This window comes from Pongo abelii, chromosome 5 (assembly GCF_028885655.2).
Source record: "Pongo abelii isolate AG06213 chromosome 5, NHGRI_mPonAbe1-v2.0_pri, whole genome shotgun sequence".
In the NCBI taxonomy this organism is placed as follows: Eukaryota; Metazoa; Chordata; class Mammalia; order Primates; family Hominidae; genus Pongo; species Pongo abelii.
This window is the reverse complement of record NC_071990.2, coordinates 7,201,599-7,220,865: the sequence shown is the minus strand read 5'-3', so window position 1 is coordinate 7,220,865 and position 19,267 is coordinate 7,201,599. Positions and strand designations below refer to the sequence as shown.

Below are 19,267 nucleotides of genomic sequence, written 5' to 3'. Positions count from 1 at the left end.
AAGGAAGGGCAAAGGAAAAGCTTCTCTGAGTGCAAAAAGCTTAAAGTAGAAATGGAAGACCAAAATTAAAGTTGCATTTTGATTTTGTCATAAGTCACGTTTGTTCAACATACCATTTGCAAATACAACTGTTTTGAAAATCGGAGGCCCATTCCTTCAACCTCTGCTGCCACTGCTGCCACCACCGCTACCACTGCCACTTCCCAGGGGGAGAGGAAGCGGGAGAGGAGCCCAAGTCTCCTGTCACTCAAGTCCTCCAGCCGCACCACCTCGAAGAGTTTAAGATGTTTGCCTATGCCAAGCTCGCCTGCACCCCCGCTCTGAAGTTCTATCTTAAACGCCGTAGAGTTGCATACAGACCTGGAGAGGGCTCTATAGTATTTAATGGGGCCCAGAATGGTGTGTCTCAGCTAAACCAAAGGGAGTTTCAAACCAGTGCAATCAGCAGAGACATTGAGACTGGTGTGAAATGTAATGGTGCAGGCACTGCAACATTAGGAGTGGCTGGTTCTGGTGCTGATATTGGAACAGTCTTTGGTAGCCTTATAATTGGTTACGCCAGAAACCCTGCACTGAAGTAGCAGCTGTTCTCATATGCTATCCTGGGATTTGCCTTGTCCAGACTTACAGGTCTCTTTTGTTTGATGGTTGCTTTCTTGATTTTGTTTGCCATGTAATAAACCACGGCTTGACATGTTGGTATTCATGTTAATTACAGATGTAATTCTGTGTCTCTTACTGCGACCCCAAAAACCATAGTGTTGGTGTCATGGAAATCTTTGTTATTTCCAAGGTCATTTCATTAAAGATGTAAAAAAAGAAAGAGAGAAAGAGAGAAAGAAAATAGAAAACCCTTGGCAGATTTAAACTAGCATTTGCAAGTGATAAGTTAACTATGACTTTTTCCCCAGAATGAAAAAATGTGATCTGATCCTTGGCATACCACAGATGCTCAGTAAATGCTAATTTATACTGAAGATGGATCTTCTCTGAATTGCTGAGAGAAACAATGGAATTTTTTTCCTAGGCTTATTTTAAAATAAGAAAATTTAAATATGAATTTACATGTGTTTCACCAGTTCAGACCTCTGTTTACTTATATTTGGCCTATCTTCACAATGGAGTCTAGGCCCATTTATATAGATTTAGACTGGCCTAGAAGCCAGGGGGTGAGACGGGCAGGAGAGCTCTCAAAGCCCTTTCCAGCCAAGAAGGACATTTGTTAGAAAACTCCAGACCTACATCAGCTTTCAGCCACCACCCTCTGTGAAGCCTGTGATGATTGGCCCAGTTGATCTCAGTATATTCGGCACTCAAACAAGCTTCAGCTTACTCTGCAGCCTCTCAAAATTATGGCATTGCTTTTGCCAGTTGTCTTCAGTAGTGGAAATAGTGGGAAATAAGGATATGAAAGCGAGTATCTTAATAGCCTCAGATGTTTTATTTTTGCCTCTAGTTCTTCATGACTTTCAAGGAAATTCGTTAAGTTTTCAAGTCAGAATCATATCCTAAGTAAATCTATGAAAATGTTAAATGTAGTGAGAGTGTGCCTCATCGTTATTTTATTTTATGTATTTTTTTATTTGAGATGAAGTCTCACTCTGCTACCCAGGCTGCAGTGCAATGGCATGATCTTAGCTAACTGCAGCCTCCACCTCTCGGGCTCAAGCAATTCTCCTGCCTCAGCCTTGTGAGTAGCTGGGGTTACAGGTGCGTGCCACCATGCCCAGGTAATCTTTGTATTTTTGGTAGAGACAGGGTTTCACCATGTTGGCAAGGCTGGTCTTGAACTCCTGACCTCAAGTGATCCACCCACCTGGGCCTCCCAAAGTGCTGGGATTACAGGTGTGAGCCACCGCAGCCTGCCTCATTGTTTTTATTTAAATGCACTGAGAATGATTCACATGTTATATACCAAAAAGCTTGATCTTAATCTCTGAGGGTCTCGTAGTTCCATCTTAAATGACAATTTCTCCTTGAAAGTGAGGGGAAAATATGCTAAATAATGGCACACTTGCTCACCACGTTCACTATTTCAGTCCCCCCTTCCTCCTTTTTACATTATTTTCTTTCTATTTCTTACAGATCGAAAAGCTTAGAAAATCATCCAAAGTCCATGACCATGGTAGGTCACCTTGATGATCATGATAAAGAATCTTACATTTCCATGTAATTTGACAATAACACAAGATTTAATAGGAGTTCCTGAAGTCACATTTCCATACTGTGCAACCTAGCCTTCCCGTCTGTCCTCAGATGAGGGCTCTTCCATCTCCTGTCATAGCTGGTGCTATAATTGGAAACCCCTCCCTCTAACCTTGTAGGGCCCCCTTCACTCCATCCCCACTGCTACTGCTTCAAGCCTCTGTCGTTTCTCATATGACCTGTTGCACTCACTTCCTAATTATTGTTTCTGCCTCCAGTTTTGGTCCCCTTCATGCCATCCTCCATAGAGTAGACAGAGTGATCTTTAAAAAGCAAAATATTTTCATGCCCCTCCGTTGCATAAAGCCCTTCAGTGGTTCCCAATCACATTCTGGATCAAATCTGAGCTCCTTTATGGTATAAAGTCGCCTATGATCTGGCTCCGGCCCTCCTATCCACTCTTACCATTCACTGCTTTCTCCTTCTCATCATGCATATTGGCCACGTCTAACCAACTGCAGCTTTCTAAACAAGCGATTTTTTTTCTTTTCTTTTTAGTTGGCATATTACTTGTACATATTTATAGGATACAGGCTGGGCGCAGTGGCTCACACCTGTAATCCCAGCACTTTGGGAGGCCGAGGCGGGTGGATCACTTGAGTTCAGGAGTTCAAGACCAGCCTGACCAACATGGGGAAACCTCGTCTCTATTAAAAATACAGAAAATTAGCCAGATGTTGTGATGTGTGCCTGTAATCCCAGTTACTTGGGCAGCTGAGGCAGAAGAATAGCTTGAATCCAAGAGGCGGAAGTTGCAGTGAGCCAAGATCTCACCACCACACTCCAGCCTGGGCGACAGAGAGAGACTCTGTCTCAAAAAAAAAATATATATATATATATATATACACACACACACACACACACACAGGATACAGAGTAGTATTTCCATGCATGTGCACAATGTGTGATGATTACATCAGTGTAATTAGCAAATCTATCACTCCAGACATTCATCAGTTCTTTGTGTTGGGAGGATTCACAATCCTCTCTTCTAGCTATTTGAAAATATCCAATAAATTATTGTTAACTCTAGTTACCCTGCAGTGTTATAGAACACTAGGACTTATTCCTTCCATCTAGCTGTAATTTTGTATCCATTCACCAACTTCTCCCTATCCTCCCCTCACTACCCTTCTCAGCCTCTACTAACCATGATTCTACTTCCTACCTCTATGCATGGTATGTCATTTCTGTGCTTTCTTGTTACTGCTCATGCAGCTTCTCCTAGTTGGTATGTTCTTCCCCGACTCTTTCTCTCACTTACTCAGTTCCCACCTCACAAACGCCTGTCAGCTCAAGCTCTGCCTCCTCTCTGAAGCTTTTCCTGCTCTGTCTCCCAAATGGAACTGACTTGCTTCCTCCCATGTGCCCACACTATACCCTTTGACATGATAGCACCTATGACACAGCATTACAGTTCTCTGCTTGCATGTCCTTTGACTTGACTAGAACTCTTTGAGTACAGGAATTGTCTCATATTCATTTTGATATCCTCAAGTACCTATCTCATAAAAGATACTAAGTAGGAGTGAATATTAGACTTGGGACCCAGGACCAATGCTACACTTGCTGGAGTGATCCCAAAGACCAGACACAGCTGCTGCCACCTCTGTCCCATTCCAGGACATGGGTATGTTCATAAATGCCATGGCCTATTTGTAACATAGCTTTGGGGATGAGGGGACACTCAATAGGGCATGCTTCCATATGCTGCCATTGAGACCCAGCTTTTCTCATAGTTGAACTAAGAGGGTGCCTTAATACTGTCAATGGTTTATTTATTTATTTATTTTTTAGACGGAGTTTCACTCTTGTTGCCCAGGCTGGAGTGCAATGGTGCAATCTCGGCTCACTGCAACCTCCACTTCCGGGGTTCAAGTGATTCTCCTGCCTCAGCCTCCCGAGTAGCTGGGGTTACAGGCAGGTACCACCACGCCTAGCTAATTTTGTATTTTTAGTAGAGATGGGGTTTCTCCATGTTGGTCAGGCTGGTCTCAAACTCCTGACCTCAGGTGGTCCACCTGCCTCAGCCTCCCAAAGTGCTGGGATTACAGGTGTGAGCCACCGCGCCCAGCCAGTACTATCAATTTTTAACTATGCCATGCTGGTAAGTCACTTTTGGATTATTCAGATTCTTGCTTCTATTCCTTTTTCTACGTCTGTCAATTGCCAACCAAACCAAGGAAGATGAAACTCAATCCACATTGTTCTTCATGGTGTTCCTTAGTGGGAAAAAGGTTGAAACAAACAAACAAACAAAAATATCAGTTAAAATATAGTGTTGGAGGCCAGGTGTGGTGGCTCACACTTGTAATCCCAACACTTTGGGAAGCTGAGGCGGGTGGATAACTTGAGGTCAGGAGTTCGAGACCAGCCTGGACAACATGGCAATACCCCGTCTCTATCAAAAATATAATCCTAGCACTTTGGGAGGCTGAGGTGGACAGATCACTTGAGGTCAGGAGTTCAAGACTAGCCTGGCCATCATGGTGAAACCCCGTCTCTACTGAAAATACAAAACATAGCCAGGCATGGTGGTGAGTGCCTGTAATCCCAGCTACTTGGGAGGCAGAGGCAGGAGAATCGCTTGAACCTGGGAGGCAGAGGTTGCAGTGAGCCGAGATTGTACCACTGCACTGCAGCCTGGGTAACAGAGCGAGACTCTGTCTCAAAACAAACAAACAAAATATAGTGTTGGTATTATCTGTGGAATTCATCTATCTATAGGCTTACTTTGCACCCCTTTTCCATATGTAATCAAAAATTGGCTGTTTAGGGGTTCTGTCACTGAATGTTAGTCTTTCCCCAAAACTTACGAAACATTTTTCCTTTCATTTTTAGATGCCAGCTATTTTTAAAGAAAATAGAAATGATTTAGATTAAACAAGCCTGAAGATTAAACAGTAATCATTGTTGTCAACCACTCCAGGAAGAGTCATTACTACATATGCTAGCCAAATCAATCCATGCAGATGATGTATTAAAATCTGTATAAAGGGTAAAGTTTTACATTCCAAAAATGTGATTACTTTTCTTCTAATTTCTTCCTGTGAATAATCAAATATATTCTATTTAACATAAACAGAAGAATACAGTGGTTTTTTTGGTCAAATATTGTCACAGAATACCACTCCCATTTTATCAGGCCTTTAATGATGCACAAAAATCGTCATGGATTTCACTTCAACTTTTTATTTCCTCTGCAGGACATCCTTTTTCTGTCCAGGCAGATTCTTCATAATACCAGCCAAATTTTAAAAGACACCAACTCTGAAATCCTTTGGAATTAAAACCCAGATAAAAGAGCCTGGGCGGCCAGGCGTGGTGGCTCATGCCTGTAATCCCAGCACTTTGGGAGGCCGAGGCAGGTGGATCATGAGGTCAGGAGATCGAGACCATCCTGGCTAACATGGTGAAACCCCGTCTCTACTAAAAATACAAAAAATTAGCCAGGTGTGGTGGCGGGCGCCTCTAGTCCCAGCTACTCGGGAGGCTGAGGCAGGAGAATGGTGTGAACCCGGGAGGCGGAGTGAATCCGGGAGGCGGAGCTTGCAGTGAGCCGAGATTGTGCCACTGCACTCCAGCCTGGGCGACAGAGTGAGACTCTGTCTCAAATAAAATAAATAAATAAATAAAGAGCCTGGGCAACATAGGAAGAGCTCATCTCTACTAAAAATCAGAAACATTACCAGGTATGCTGGCAAGCACTTCTTGTCCCAGCTTACTGGGTGGCAGGGGAGGGGAGTGTGGTATAAGGGGGTGGGGATGGGGGGTTGCTAAGGCAGGAGGATGGTCTGAGCCCAGGAGGAGGCTGCAGTGAGCCATGATCATACACCGCACTCTAGCCTAGGCAACAGAGTGAAACCCTGTCTCAAAACAGAAAAACCCAGATGAAAGGAGAGGACTGGTCTCTTAAGACCTAACCCTTATAATTTCCACTTTAACATAGTTTTGAGGAATTAGTTCCGAATTTAAACAAAGGAGCCAGAGATAGCTGATTTTGTGAGATGCACTAGAAAAATAAATGTATATAACATACATATTATCCTTTTGATAAATCCCAGAACCGGACTGGAGGTATAGCTATTGATCAAAATATGCCTTACAGCTGGGCACGGTGGCTCACGCCTGTAATCCCAGCACCTTGGGAGGTCGAGGCAGGTGGATCACTTGAGGTCAGGAGTTCGAGACCAGCCTGGCCAACATGTTGAAACCCTGTCTCTACTAAAAAAAAATACAAAAATTAGCCGGGCATGGTGGTGAGTGCCTGTAGTCCCAGCTACTCTGGAGGCTGAGGCCGGAGAATTGCTTGAACCCGGGAGGCAGAGACTGCAGTGAACTGAGATCTTACCACTGCACTCCAGCCTGGGCGACAGAGTGAGACCCTGTCTCAAAAAATAAATAAATAAATAAAAATAATATATATATATTTTATATATATTATATATATATTTGTACACCTTAGGTGGAAGAGAAAAACTATCTCACTAAAGTTAGTTTTGCACTTAAATTAGATAAATACAAGATGAAAATATATGTAAAGTATATATCTGGTCCTGAAGGAAGTGGTGAATAAATAAAAGTTATTATTATTGTTGTCATTTTTATTGAGGAATTCTATAAGAGAGGTCTTATATGAATGTTGAAACAAAAATATTTAATTTTTCAAATTCTAAAAGTTAGAATGACAAATTAAATCATGAGAAATGCACAGTGGGTTGCAGCTCTAATAGTGTAGTTTCATTTTAGAAAGTGAAGCATTGAAAGCTTTACTCATATTTTAAAAAGAGATATTATTATTAGTTTCATGGGATCTTCTAGGGAAAAGGAGAAAATATGATAGGAGAAGGATGGCTAATGCAGCCCCAGACATCTGCACACAAATGTGATGAAACAGGTAGAAAGGAAGCATTAACACATTGCGAACAGGACTGTGTGCATAAGTGCTGTATGCAATGTGTGTATTATGAGACACCTATGGGGTTTTACCTAGAGGTTGTCTCAGAATGAATGGCCTGCCTTGGTGTGTGATTCAAGGGTGCAGCGTTTAAGCCCGTCTTTCTTTCAATAAACATTTAATGACTTTCAATAAGCACTGGGACAGGCTCTGTGTCAGATGCCAAGGATACAAAGAAAAATGAAGATCCTAAGGAGATGATAAATAAGTAAAGTATTCTAGAACAATGTAAGATGTAATGGTGGGAGGAAATGGCCCTGGACTATGTGAGAAAACCTCCGGGAAGATTTTACAGAAATGATGGCACGTGAGCCAGATGTTCACAGCTGATGAGGTATCTCAAGACACAACAGGAAAGCAAGAGCACGCTCAGAGCATGGAGGCCTGAGATGCCAGTTACATTCCCTGAAGTACAGTTAATGTTGAAAATTCAAGCTCTTCAGAGGGTCAGAGATGAAGAAGATCATGAGGAGCATTCTGTGCTGTGCTAAGAAATTTGAACTTGGCCAGGCACAGTTGGTTACAACTGTAATTCCAACACTTTGGGAAGTTGAGGCAGGAGGATCACTTGAGCCTAGCAGTTTGAGATCAGCCTGGGCAACATAGTGAGACCCTCATCTCTACAAAAAATTTTTAAAAATTAGCTGGACATGTTGGTGCACACCTGTAGTCACAGCTACTTGGGAGGCTGAGGCGGGAGGATCGCTTGAGACCAGGAAGTCAAGGCTGGGAAGGCTGCAGTGAGCTGGAATTGCACTCTGTACTGTAGCCTGGGCAACAGAGTGGGACCTTGTCTGAAAAAAAAAAAAAAAAGGAAAGTAATTAATTTGAACTTTATTCTGATGAGAGGCTCTGAAAGATTTTAAGTAGAGGAGTGATGTGGTTGAGGTGTTATTTTTGAAAGATTGCCCTGATAGTGATAGAAAGGGTAGGTTGATGGTGGGTGAAGCTAGAATCAGCAGTACCAGTTAAACTACTGATACAGTGCTACAGTCAAGAAAAACAGACTAGGAACTAAAATAGTGGCAGTGGAAATAAAGAGGAAGATGTGCATGCTGAGTGATTTCAAAGGTAAAATGGAAAGGATGGGGTTATTAGTTAGCTGTGGGAGTGGAGAGAGAAGGGTCTAGGAAGCCTAGAAGAGCTCTGGATGAATGATGTAGAGAAGACAAGAGGGATAGCTGGTTTGTAGGGAGAGATACCCTGAGTTTGAGGTAGCTGTGAAGCATCTTGAGTGGAGGTATTTAATAAGCAGTTATGTATATGCTGAGAAGGCTCCAGTGATCAGGGAAGAGACTGAAAAACAAGAAGAGAGAGGGATCATTGATAAGCAAGGTGTCAGAGGAGAAAAGAGGGACTATGCTCCACAGCACAGCCTAGGGACAGGGACAGCTCTTCCTCTGAAATCAGGACAGGCATGTTCAGGCCAAACATAAGCCATGGTATAGTAAGTTGAGGGAGCTCATGGCTGGGAGTGTCACTCTCTTCTTGTAGTAGGGGGACAGAAGAGAGAAGTGAAAGTTGGAAATAGCCACAGCTTCTGCCTTCACAGAGTAAAGCTTTGGCTCTCGCCACAGGAGATTGCATGGGGACGCAGTTTCCTCTCCTGTCTGTGGACTTAGGCACTTTCCTCTTTTTTCCTCTGGTCTGTTTGGTGTCTTGTCCTCTTGACTCTGACGCATCGTATCTCCTTGAGGATTTGCTCCGGCAATCATTTGTATCTTCTCACACCTTACTTTATAACTCTTCATTGAACCCTACCCTAGCCTTTAAAAAAATTCCTTCCTGCAACCCTTTTCTTTTCTAAAGCTAGCATGGTTCCTCTCTTTTCACTCCCCATTATAAACCTTCCAAAAGATTGTTATTTGCAGTTTACAAGGCACTTTCACACACTATCCTAAGTAGGTTATCTGAACTCATAGTGTTTCTGATAACTATTTTCCTATATCTTCAGTCTTCATAACTCTGATTTTTGAAGGCTGTATTTTCATGGATATGTGTCATAATTCACTTAAATCTGTTTTATGGACAGGTTTTCAAATCCTTACTCCCTAGTCAGTGTTCATTGCCTTCTGTGCTCTGGGCCCAAACTTCTGTGCCTTTCCCCATATTGTTTCGTTTTTTGGGAATGCACTTTCCTTGCCCACTAAAAGCCCTCCTTCCTTCACATCCACCATGCAGTACCTCATATTTAAAACATTTGTACCCTTCGAGATCTAATTCAGATATCACCCTCATCCTCATCTGAAATGCCTCTTTCCTCTGTTTTATCTGACTTTTTAATGGCACTTAGCACATTCTTCCCTAAATTATAACGCAGGGGAGATAGTATGGAATAGGAAAAAGAGCACTCGACAGGGAATCATAAGATTCAGATTCAAACCCTGGCTCCTCCATAACATCTGTTTTAGGAAACTAAGTTCATAGTCACTCTAGTTTAAGAACAGTTACAGGACTGTGCTAATATTGTTTAAGGATATAAATGTCTTGTATATTATGTTCTATCTTTCAAAGATTGTTAACATTCGCCTATATAAATGCAACTCTTTGTAAGAGTGAGCCGCCTATATAATTCAAATCTAGCAGATCCAGTCTGAAAAAAACTGCAAAGGACTTTGGGAATTAGTATGAATTATGATTGCACCTTAGGGGTAAGGTGTGAAACTGGACAAAGATCATCCTATATTTAGCAAGGTTAAATGTGCATGAAGAACAATTAGAATATATTTTTATAAAAGTCTAGTGAGCACAATATGGTAAAAATTCAACACTATAATACAGTGGAGGAGTCTTATCATAAATGGGGCCAAGGGCCAAAGAAGGTGCTGGGAGAAGAGTTTTCAATTTTCAAAATTTCACAGCAAAGCTGCTCCACTGGGCATGTCTCCACTTGTTTGATGGGAGGATTTGATCCCCTAATGAAAGAGTGTTGGTAACTGGAAGAAGAGGCATAAAAACTGTAGTACATAAATACACAAGTTATTACAACTAATAAATATATTTTATATACTCTTCCCTTTATTGAGGGATGATTTATGTGCTGTAAAATTCAACTATTTTAAGTATACAATTCAGCGATTTTTAGCAAATTTATACAGTCATGCAATAATCACCACAATCTAGTTTTAGAATATTTCCATCACCCTATCCCCGAATTTCCTCCATCCTATTTGCAGTCCATCACTGCTCCCACCCCATGTTTCCCAAAAATTCTGATCAATCTTCTTCCTGGGGAACATGCAAGAGAAGGGTTAGTAGGACAAACTGTGATCAACTGCTGCATTTGAGCTTGAGGCATCGGGGCTACCACCTGGGAAAGTTTTAGTATTCTGCTGTCATCTCCTATGAACTATCTAGTTTTTGCAGGGGCGAGCTGGCAAATTAAACTGGGATTTAACACAGACCACCACCCCTTTGAAGGTGACACACACCTCTACCATTCCCCACTGATGTGATTGGTTTGTATTTTTAATTTTTAATTTTGGCTGGGGAGGGGAGTAGTGGTGGTATTCAATACTAAATGGCAACTGTGGTGGTGCTTCAGGGCTCTTTGTCATAGGAACCTGACTTCTGCTTCAGTTCTGGGATTGACAATTGGGTCAGGCCCAGTGGAGAAAGGGGAGCTGTCTAAATTCGTTCCTGCTGCTGTAACAAAATACCTGAGACTGGGTAACTTATAAAGAACAGAAATTTAGGCCGGGCGCAGTGGCTCACCCCTGTAATCCCAGCACTTTGGGAGGCCAAGGCAAGCAGATCACGAGGTCAAGAGATGGAGACCATCCTGGCCAACATGGTGAAACTCTGTCTCTACTAAAAATACACAAATTAGCTGGGCATGGTGGTGCACGCCTGTAGTCTCAGCTACTCGGGAGGCTGAGGCAGGAGAATTGCTTGAACCCGCGAGGCAGAGGTTGCAGTGAGCCAAGATTGAGCCACTGCATTCCAGCCTGGCTACAGAGCGAGACTCTGTCTCAAACAAACAAAAAAAGAACAGAAATTTATTTCTCACAGTCTCAGAGGTTAGAAATCTGAGATCGAGGTGCCAGTAGGTTCGGAGTCTGGTAAAGGCTGCTCTCTGCTTCCAAGAAAAGGTTGCTCTCTGCTTCCTTGTTGCTGTGGCCACCAGAGGTGATGGATGCTGTGTCCTCACATGGCAGAAAGAACGGCAGGTCAGGTGCAGTGGCTTGTGCCTGTACTCCCAGCACTTCAAGAGGCTGAGGTGGGTGGATCACTTGAGGTCAGGAGTTCAAGACTAGCATGGCCAACATGGTGAAACCTCGTCTCTACTAAAAATACAACAATTAGCTGGCTATGGTGGCGCATGCCTGTAATTCCAGCTACTCGGGAGGCTGAGGCACAAGACACTTGAACCTGGGAGGCGGAGGTTGTGGTGAGCTGAGATCGTGCCACTGCACTCCAGCCTGGGTGACAGAGTGAGACCCTGTCTCAAAAAATAATAATAATACAAAATCAAGAATGGCAAAAAGGGCCTAGGTAGTTCTCTCTAGAGCTTTTATATGGTTGCTAATCTCATTCATAAGGGCTCTGACTTCAAGACTTAATCACCTCTGAAAGGCTCCTCCTCTTATAATACTATCATGTGAATTTTAGGGGACACATTCAGACCACAGCAGTATGAAAACTTTTTATTGGGATGACTGCCCTCAGCCTTCTGGTTTTTCTTGATTTCTTTTTTTCTTTTTTCTTTTTTTTTTTTTTTTTTTTGAGATGGAGTCTTGCTCTGTCTCCAGGCTGGAGTGCAGTGGCACAATCTCAGCTCACTGCAACCTCTACCTCCTAGGTTCAAGCAATTCTCCTGCCTCAGCCTCCCGAGTAGCTGGGACTACAGGCACGTGCCACCACGCCCGGCTGATTTTTGTATGTTTAGTATAGAAGGAGTTTCACCATGTTGGCCAGGATGGTCTCGATCTCCTGACCTCGTGATCCACCTGCCTTGGCCTCCCAAAGTGCTGAGATTACAGATGTGAGCCACCGCGCCTGGCCTCTTGATTTATTTAATTGTATAAACTAAACAATGCTGTTGTTGAGTGCCCATCTGTCTTGCCTCTAGGAAGGTGTTTTATCGGCTGTTACCATAACTCTCTGCAGGTTACTCCCCTTGCCCGTTCCCCAGCCCCTCTCCCCTATTCTGACCCTGCAGAATTGTGAGCAGTGTGCCCACATTGTTGCTGACCATTAGGTGATGCCATCTGGCCTCCATTCCCATCCTTACTCCCACTGCTGTCAGTGCAGTTCCATAACAGCATCTCTTGCCCTGAGCCCAGACCTCCAGAGCACAGCTGACCAATGGTCTTCTCAGCCCCTCTCACCAGTGCATTTCTCATCGCTTTGGTAAATGGAGTGTCCTCTAAGGCCTCTTACAGAATATAAGCAGGTGAGTTTCCCAGCCTTATGTAGTACAGTTATCCCTCAGTATCCGAGGGGGACCAGTTCCAAGACCCCCAATGTATACCCAAATCTGCGGGTTCTCAAGTTCCTTAAAATGACATATTATTTGGCCGGGCCCAGTGGCTCACGCCTGTAATCCCAGCACTTTGGGAGGCCGAGACGGGTCGATCACAAGGTCAGGAGATCAAGACCATTCTGGCTAACACGGTGAAACCCCATCTCTACTAAAAATACAAAAAATTAGGCAGGCATGGTGGTGGGTGCCTGTAGTCCCAGCTACTTGGGAGGCTGAGGCAGGAGAATGGGGTGAAACCTGGAGGCAGAGCTTGCAGTGAGCCAAGATGGTGCCACTGCACTCCAGCCTGGGCGACAGAGCGAGACTTCGTCTCAAAAAAAAAAAAAAGACATACTATTTGCACATAACCTACACACACCCTTCCATATACTTTAAATCATGTCTAGATTACTTATAATATCTAACATAGCATCAATGCTATGTAAATTGTTATAATATACTTTTATTTGTATCTTTATTGTTGTGATTTTTATTTATTTTCCAATATTTTTGATCTGCAGTCAGTTGAATCCAAGAATACAGAACCTGTAGACACAGAGAGTAGACAGTGTGCCCATTCTAGCAGGCCTATATTTAGGTGCCAAGCAGAGAAGAAGGAGGGGTTGCTGAAGTGGAAGGAAAACCAGAAGCATGGATGTCAGTGAGCCTCGAGAAACAAGTGCTCAAGAATGAGAGGAGGAAAGGCTCACATGAGGGCCATTAGACCTAGCAAATTTTAGTGAAGTGTTAAAAATAAGAGCACAGTTGGAATAGACTGAGAAGAAAATGGAGGAGTAAAATACTGATGCTTTACTGTGTCAGGGAGCAGAGAAATTAGACTATTGCTGAAGGGGAACCAAGGCCAAGAGAGAGGTTTTTTTTTAAAGACAGGGAATATTATATTTGTCTGTTGATGTTCAAATAATGAATTAGAGAAGTAGAAATGTATTGTGAGGGAGAAAAGAGGGGGCTATTTTCAGAATCACATGTCCTTGAGCAGGAGATGGGATCTAAACCACAAATGGTGGTTGGCCTTTGATGGGCCTCTAAACATTGTTTTATTGTAACTGAAAGGACTGATGGCTCACACCTGTAATCCCAGCACTTTGGGAGGCCAAAGTGGGAGGATTGCTTGAGGCCAGGAGTTGGAGACCAGCCTGGACAACATAGCAAGACCCCATCTCTACAAAAAAAAATTAACTTGGAATGGTGGTGTGCCTGTAGTCTTAGCTACTTGGGAGGCTGAGGCAGGAGGATTGACTTGAACCCAGGAGTTCAAGGTTACAGTGAGCTATGATTGTTTCACTGCACTCCAGCCTGGAAGACACAGCCAGACCCAATCTCAAAAAAAAAAAAAAAAAGGCAGAGCCTGAGCATAAGGATGCAAGTAAGTGGGGGGTTTTGTGGTGACTGATCAGGTAGTTATGACTTCATCTGTTCTTTTCTATGAAGTATGGGCTGGGGAAGGACTGGAGGCCTTCCTAAGTGAGGAGGTGGGCTGGAGAGCCAGCACTCCCTTTAAAGTCGTTCTTATTTCTTGTTTCCTTTCCCATAGTGCCCTCTTTTCATAAGGATTATAAAGGAGTTTTTTTCCTTGGAGGTATAGTTCACAAAAGCTATTTTTTTTTTTTTTTTTTTTTTTTTTTTTAGCCCTTGCTACATGAAAGAATGCTTAAGCGTTTGCTTATATATAATAAACATAATGTTTTTGGGGTTTTTTGCTCAATGTTTTTTCATTTCTTATTAGGTTTATAATCAAACTTGGGTTCAAATTTATGGAGGAAAGATGTGACTTGTAACAACACTATACCTTCATTGATTCAACAAATACTGAGTTCACAATGGGTATCAGGCACCCTTCTATAACATTAAGACACAAACTCCCTGGCCACAAGATGTTCACAGGTGACCAACAGGAGACAGGCTGAACTATACTGTGAGAAAAGATAACCAGTACTATGAACAAGAGGAGAACAGAGGGGAATGGAGAATGTGGGGGCAGGAGGGTTGGAATTTTAAAGCAGAGGTCAAGGTAAGCCTCACTGAGAAGGTGACAATTGAGCAAAGATTTAAAGGACATGAGCGGCCGGGCACAGTGTCTCACACCTGTAATCCCAGCACTTTGGGAGGCCGAGGCGGGGGGGGGGTGGGGGTGGATCACCTGAGGTTAGGAGTTCAAGACCAGCCTGACCAACATGGTGAAACCTCGTCTCTACTAAAAATACAAAAATTAACCGGGCGTGGTGATGGGTGCCTGTAATCCCAGCTACTCTGGAAGCTGAGACAGGAGAATCGCTTGAACCCAGAAGGCAGAGGTTGCCATGAGCCGAGATCGTGCCACTGCACTCCAACCTGGGTGACAGAGCAGGACTCCATCTCAAAAAAATAAAGGACATGAGGGAGTTTCTTGGCCACACAGTTACTTGGTGGGGGTATAAAAGAACAAACACTAGTACTTAACAAACACATTTGTGAGTGATGTGGAGGGAAATCTTAAGTAATCAAAGGGAAAGAATCCTCTGCTTTTACACATTCTAAGGGAATGAAATGACAGATGTGGAGAATCAACTACGGATTTGTCTGAGCTCTATGAAGGAGAGTCACCAGGATATGGAATATTCCCTGAAAAGAAATCCCTTCAAAGAGATTGGTGCAGACATGGGGAAAGATTTGGAAAGACTTAAATAAATTAGTAAATGGAATTCATAATTCCATAAATTAAGGATTGGAACCAAGTAGGGCAGAGAGCTCTGGGTGGGCACCAAGGAAAAGCTGCTTATTATGGGGAGAATGTGGATCACAGTGATGCAGAATTGGCGAGTGCACCGGTCAGGGCGAGCCCCTTACTTCCTTGATCACAGTTGTCATTTTTTAATACTAATTGGACAGTCACACAGGTCTTCTGTTTTCTGTTTACATGTTCTTATTTTCCCTAAATTCATCACATCAGTAATATCTAGAGTAGGCACACTTTATTTTTCCTGCTGCACCAACAGTAGCTGGTTGTGTAAAATTCAAGTCCCAAGTAAAATCCGATAGTAATCGATTGATGACATCATCGTTGGAGTGGAAGTCACAGGTTAAGCCTAAACTAAATTACCCTTACATGTTCAGGCTATGCCTGAACATCTGAGAACCGGTGAGACAGACCTACTAGGAATCTCTTTACCATAAAGAATGAGACGTCGTCCCCTTCAGTAATCAGTCCTCTGAATGGGGAAAGCAAGCCAGTAAGACACGGTGGTGCCGTGATGGAGAGCAGGTGTGATTTTGAGTACAGCATGAGGTCTGTAACTTCACCATCTATTACGGTCCCCATCAATTGTTTCTGGTGTTAGGAGAGAGTAGCAAGTTAAATAGAAAGATGTATTTGTCAAAACACCTGTCAGACATCAACAAGCTCAGAGCAGGTCTCATTTGAAACTCATGAAAGGGTGCCTCGAAGTAGGGGAGGGAGATTATGCTGAGTCAGTGGAGAACTCTGCAAGGTACAGTCACCTCAAAGCAGGGACAGTGGCCCTGGTAGCTCTGAGAGCTCTGACAGCGTGCTGGCAGCCCTTGCTCGCTCTCGGGGCCTCCTCGGCCTTGGCGCCCACTCTGGCAGCGCTCGAGGAGCCGTTCAGCCCACCGCTGCACTGTGGGAGCCCCTTTCTGAGCTGGCCAAGGCCGGAGCCTGCTCCCTCAGCTGGCGGGGAGGTGTGGAGGGAGAGGCGCGGGCGGGAACCGGGGCTGCCCGCGGCGCTTGCGGTCCAGCGCGAGTTCCGGGTGGGCGTGTGCTCGTCGGCCCCACACTCGGAGCGGCCAGCCGGCCCGGGCAGTGAGGGGCTTAGCACCTGGGCCAGCAGCTGCTGTGCTCGATTTCTCACTGGGCCTTAGCTACCTCCCCGCGGGGCAAGGCTCGGGACCTGCAGCCCACCATGCCTGGGCCTCCCCGGAGCGCCACCCCCTGCTCCACAGCGCCCAGTCCCATCGACCACCCAAGGGCTGGAGTGCAGGCGCACCACAGGGGACTCCCAGGCAGCTCCAACTGCCGCCCTGGTGCGGGATCCATTGGGTGAAACCAGCTGGGCTCCTGAGTCTGGTGGAGACTTGGAGAATCTTTCTGTCTAGCTAAGGGATTATAAACACACCTATCAGCACTCTGTATCGAACTCAAGGTTTATAAACACACCAATCAGCACCCTGTGTCTAGCTTAGTGTTTGTGAATGCACCCACTGGCACTCTGTATCTAGCTAATCTGGTGGGGATTTGGAGAATATGTCTAGCTAAGGGATTGCGAATGCACCAATTAGCAGTCTAACTCAAGGTTTGCAAATGCACCAATCAGCACTGTATCTAGCTCAGGGTTTGTAAACACACCAATTGACACTCTGTATACAGCTAATCTAGTGGGGACATGGAGAACTTTGTGCCTAGCTCAGGGATTGTAAACACACCAACCAGCAGGATGTGGGTGGGGCCAGGTAAGAAGAAAAGCAGGCTGCCTTTACCAGCGGTGACCTACTCAGGTCCCATTCCACTGTGTCCGGAATTAGGGGGGCCTCATTGGTCTGACTTAAAGAATTAAAGCTGCGGACCCTCACGGTTAACGTTACAGTTCTTAAAGAGGGTGTGTCCGGAGTTTCTTCCTTCTGGTGGGCTTGATGATCTCACTAGCTCAAGAGTGAAGCTGCAGACCTTCACAGTGAGCCTTACACCTCTTAAGGTAGCATGTCTGGAATTATTCATTCTTCCTGGTGCGTTCGTGATCTCCTTGGCTTCAAGAGTGAAACTGCAGACCTTCACAGTGAAGTACTACAACTCATAAAGGTAGCGTGAACCCAAAGAGCAAAAGAACAAAGCTTTCACAGCACAAAAGGAGACTGGAGCGGGTTACCACTGCCACGCTCGGGCAGCCTGCTTTTATTCTCTTATCTGGCCCCACCCACATCCTGCTGATTGGTAGAGCGAGTGGCCTGTTTTGACAGGGTGCTGATAGGTGTGTTTACAATCCCTGAGCTAGACACAAAGGTTCTCCATGTCCCCACTAGATTAGCTAGATACAGAGTGTGGACACAAAGGTTCTCCAAGGCTCCACCAGAGTAGCTATATACAGAGTGTTGATTGGTGCATTCACAAACCCTGAGCTAAACACAGGGTGCTGATTGGTGTTTATAATCCCTGAGCTAGACATAAAGGTTCTCCACATCTCCACCAGACTCAGGAGCCCAGCTGGCTTCACCTAGTGGATCCCGCACCGGGGCAGCAGGTGGAGCTGCCTGCCAGTCCCACACCGTGCGCCTGCACTCCTCGGCCCTTGGGTGGTCGATGGGACTGGGTGCCGTGGAGCAGGGGGCAGCGCTGGTCAGGGAGACTCCGGCCGCACAGAAGCCCATGGGATGGGGGAGGCTTAGGCATGGTGGGCTGCAGGTCCTGAACACTGCCCCGCGGGAAGGCAGCTAAGGCCCACCGAGAAATCGAGCACAGCAGCTGCTGACCCAGGTGCTAAGCCCCTCACTGCCCCCGGCCCCACCCGGCTGGCCACTCTGAGTGCGGGGCCCACCAAGCCCACGCCCACCCAGAACTTGCCCTGGCCCGCAAGCACCGCGCGCAGCCCCGGTTCCCGCCCGCCTGCGCCTCTCTCTCCACACCTCCCCGCAAGCTAAGGGAGCTGGCTCCGGCCTTGGCCAGCCCCGAAAGGGGCTCCCACAGCGCAGCGGTGGGCTGAAGAGCTTCTCAAGTGCCACCAAAGTGGGAGCCCAGGCAGAGTAGGCGCCGAGAGCGAGCGAGGGCTCTGAGTACTGCCAGCATGCTGTCACCTCTCAGAAGCTTTGTTTTTTGCAATAAATCTTGCTGCCGCTCACTACCTTTATGAGCTGTAACACTCACCGCGAAGGTCTGCAGCTTCACTCCTAAAGCCAGCGAGACTGAACCCACCAGGAGGAATGAACAACTCCAGACATGCCACCTTAAGAGCTGTAACACTCACTGCGATGGTCTAGTAGCTTCACTCCTGAGCCAGTGAGACCACGAACCCACCAGAAGGAAGAAACTCGGAACACACCGAACATCATGAAGGAACAAACTCTGGACTTTAAGAACTGTAACACTCAGCACGAGGGTCTGCAGTTTCATTCTTGAAGTCAATGAGACCAAGAACCCTATTCCAGACACAGCTCTGACATAGAGTGGCAACACTGGTAGCGTGCACAGGAGCAGAGGCAGCAGCAAAGTGAGAGGAGGCCCTCCACTTATGCTGGGCACCCTAGTAGCAGCAGCAACACAGCAGCGGTGCCACTGGTGGCCTGGCAGAGTGGAATTGGGTTGATTCAGCCCAGCACCATCAGGCTGTGACTTTAGCAGACTGTGGGTAGTGGTGGCAGTGGGTCCAAGCTGCATTTACAGCTCCCAGGACAAGGAGACCTGAAGCAGAAACAATGCAGGAGTAGAACAGCAGATGTCCTAGGCCAGTAGTGTATGGAATCTGGAACCAGATAGCCTTCTTCAAAGCTTGCATCTGCCATTTGCTAGCTTTTTGAAGCCTTGAGTAAATTACTAACCTCTCTGGGTCTGTTTTCTCTTCAGTAAATAATATCCAGCTTATAGAGATGTTTAGAAAATTAAATGAAAAAGCACAGTTCTAATGAGGTGATTGACAATA

General features: G+C 45.2%; 1 protein-coding gene across 1 annotated transcript in view; it reads left to right on the top strand.

Annotated features, from left to right (window-relative positions):
* The window catches only part of CAGE1 (cancer antigen 1), a 63,554-nt gene extending 58,303 nt beyond the window's left edge, over positions 1-5,251 (top strand). Inside the window, exons 13-14 of the mRNA XM_054557170.2 lie at positions 2,086-2,125; positions 5,047-5,251. Of these exons, the coding sequence (XP_054413145.2) occupies positions 2,086-2,125; positions 5,047-5,088 (82 nt within the window). The 3' untranslated portion in view covers positions 5,089-5,251. The remainder of the gene's footprint in view (positions 1-2,085; positions 2,126-5,046) is intronic.
* The last annotated feature ends 14,016 nt before the right edge of the window (positions 5,252-19,267 follow it).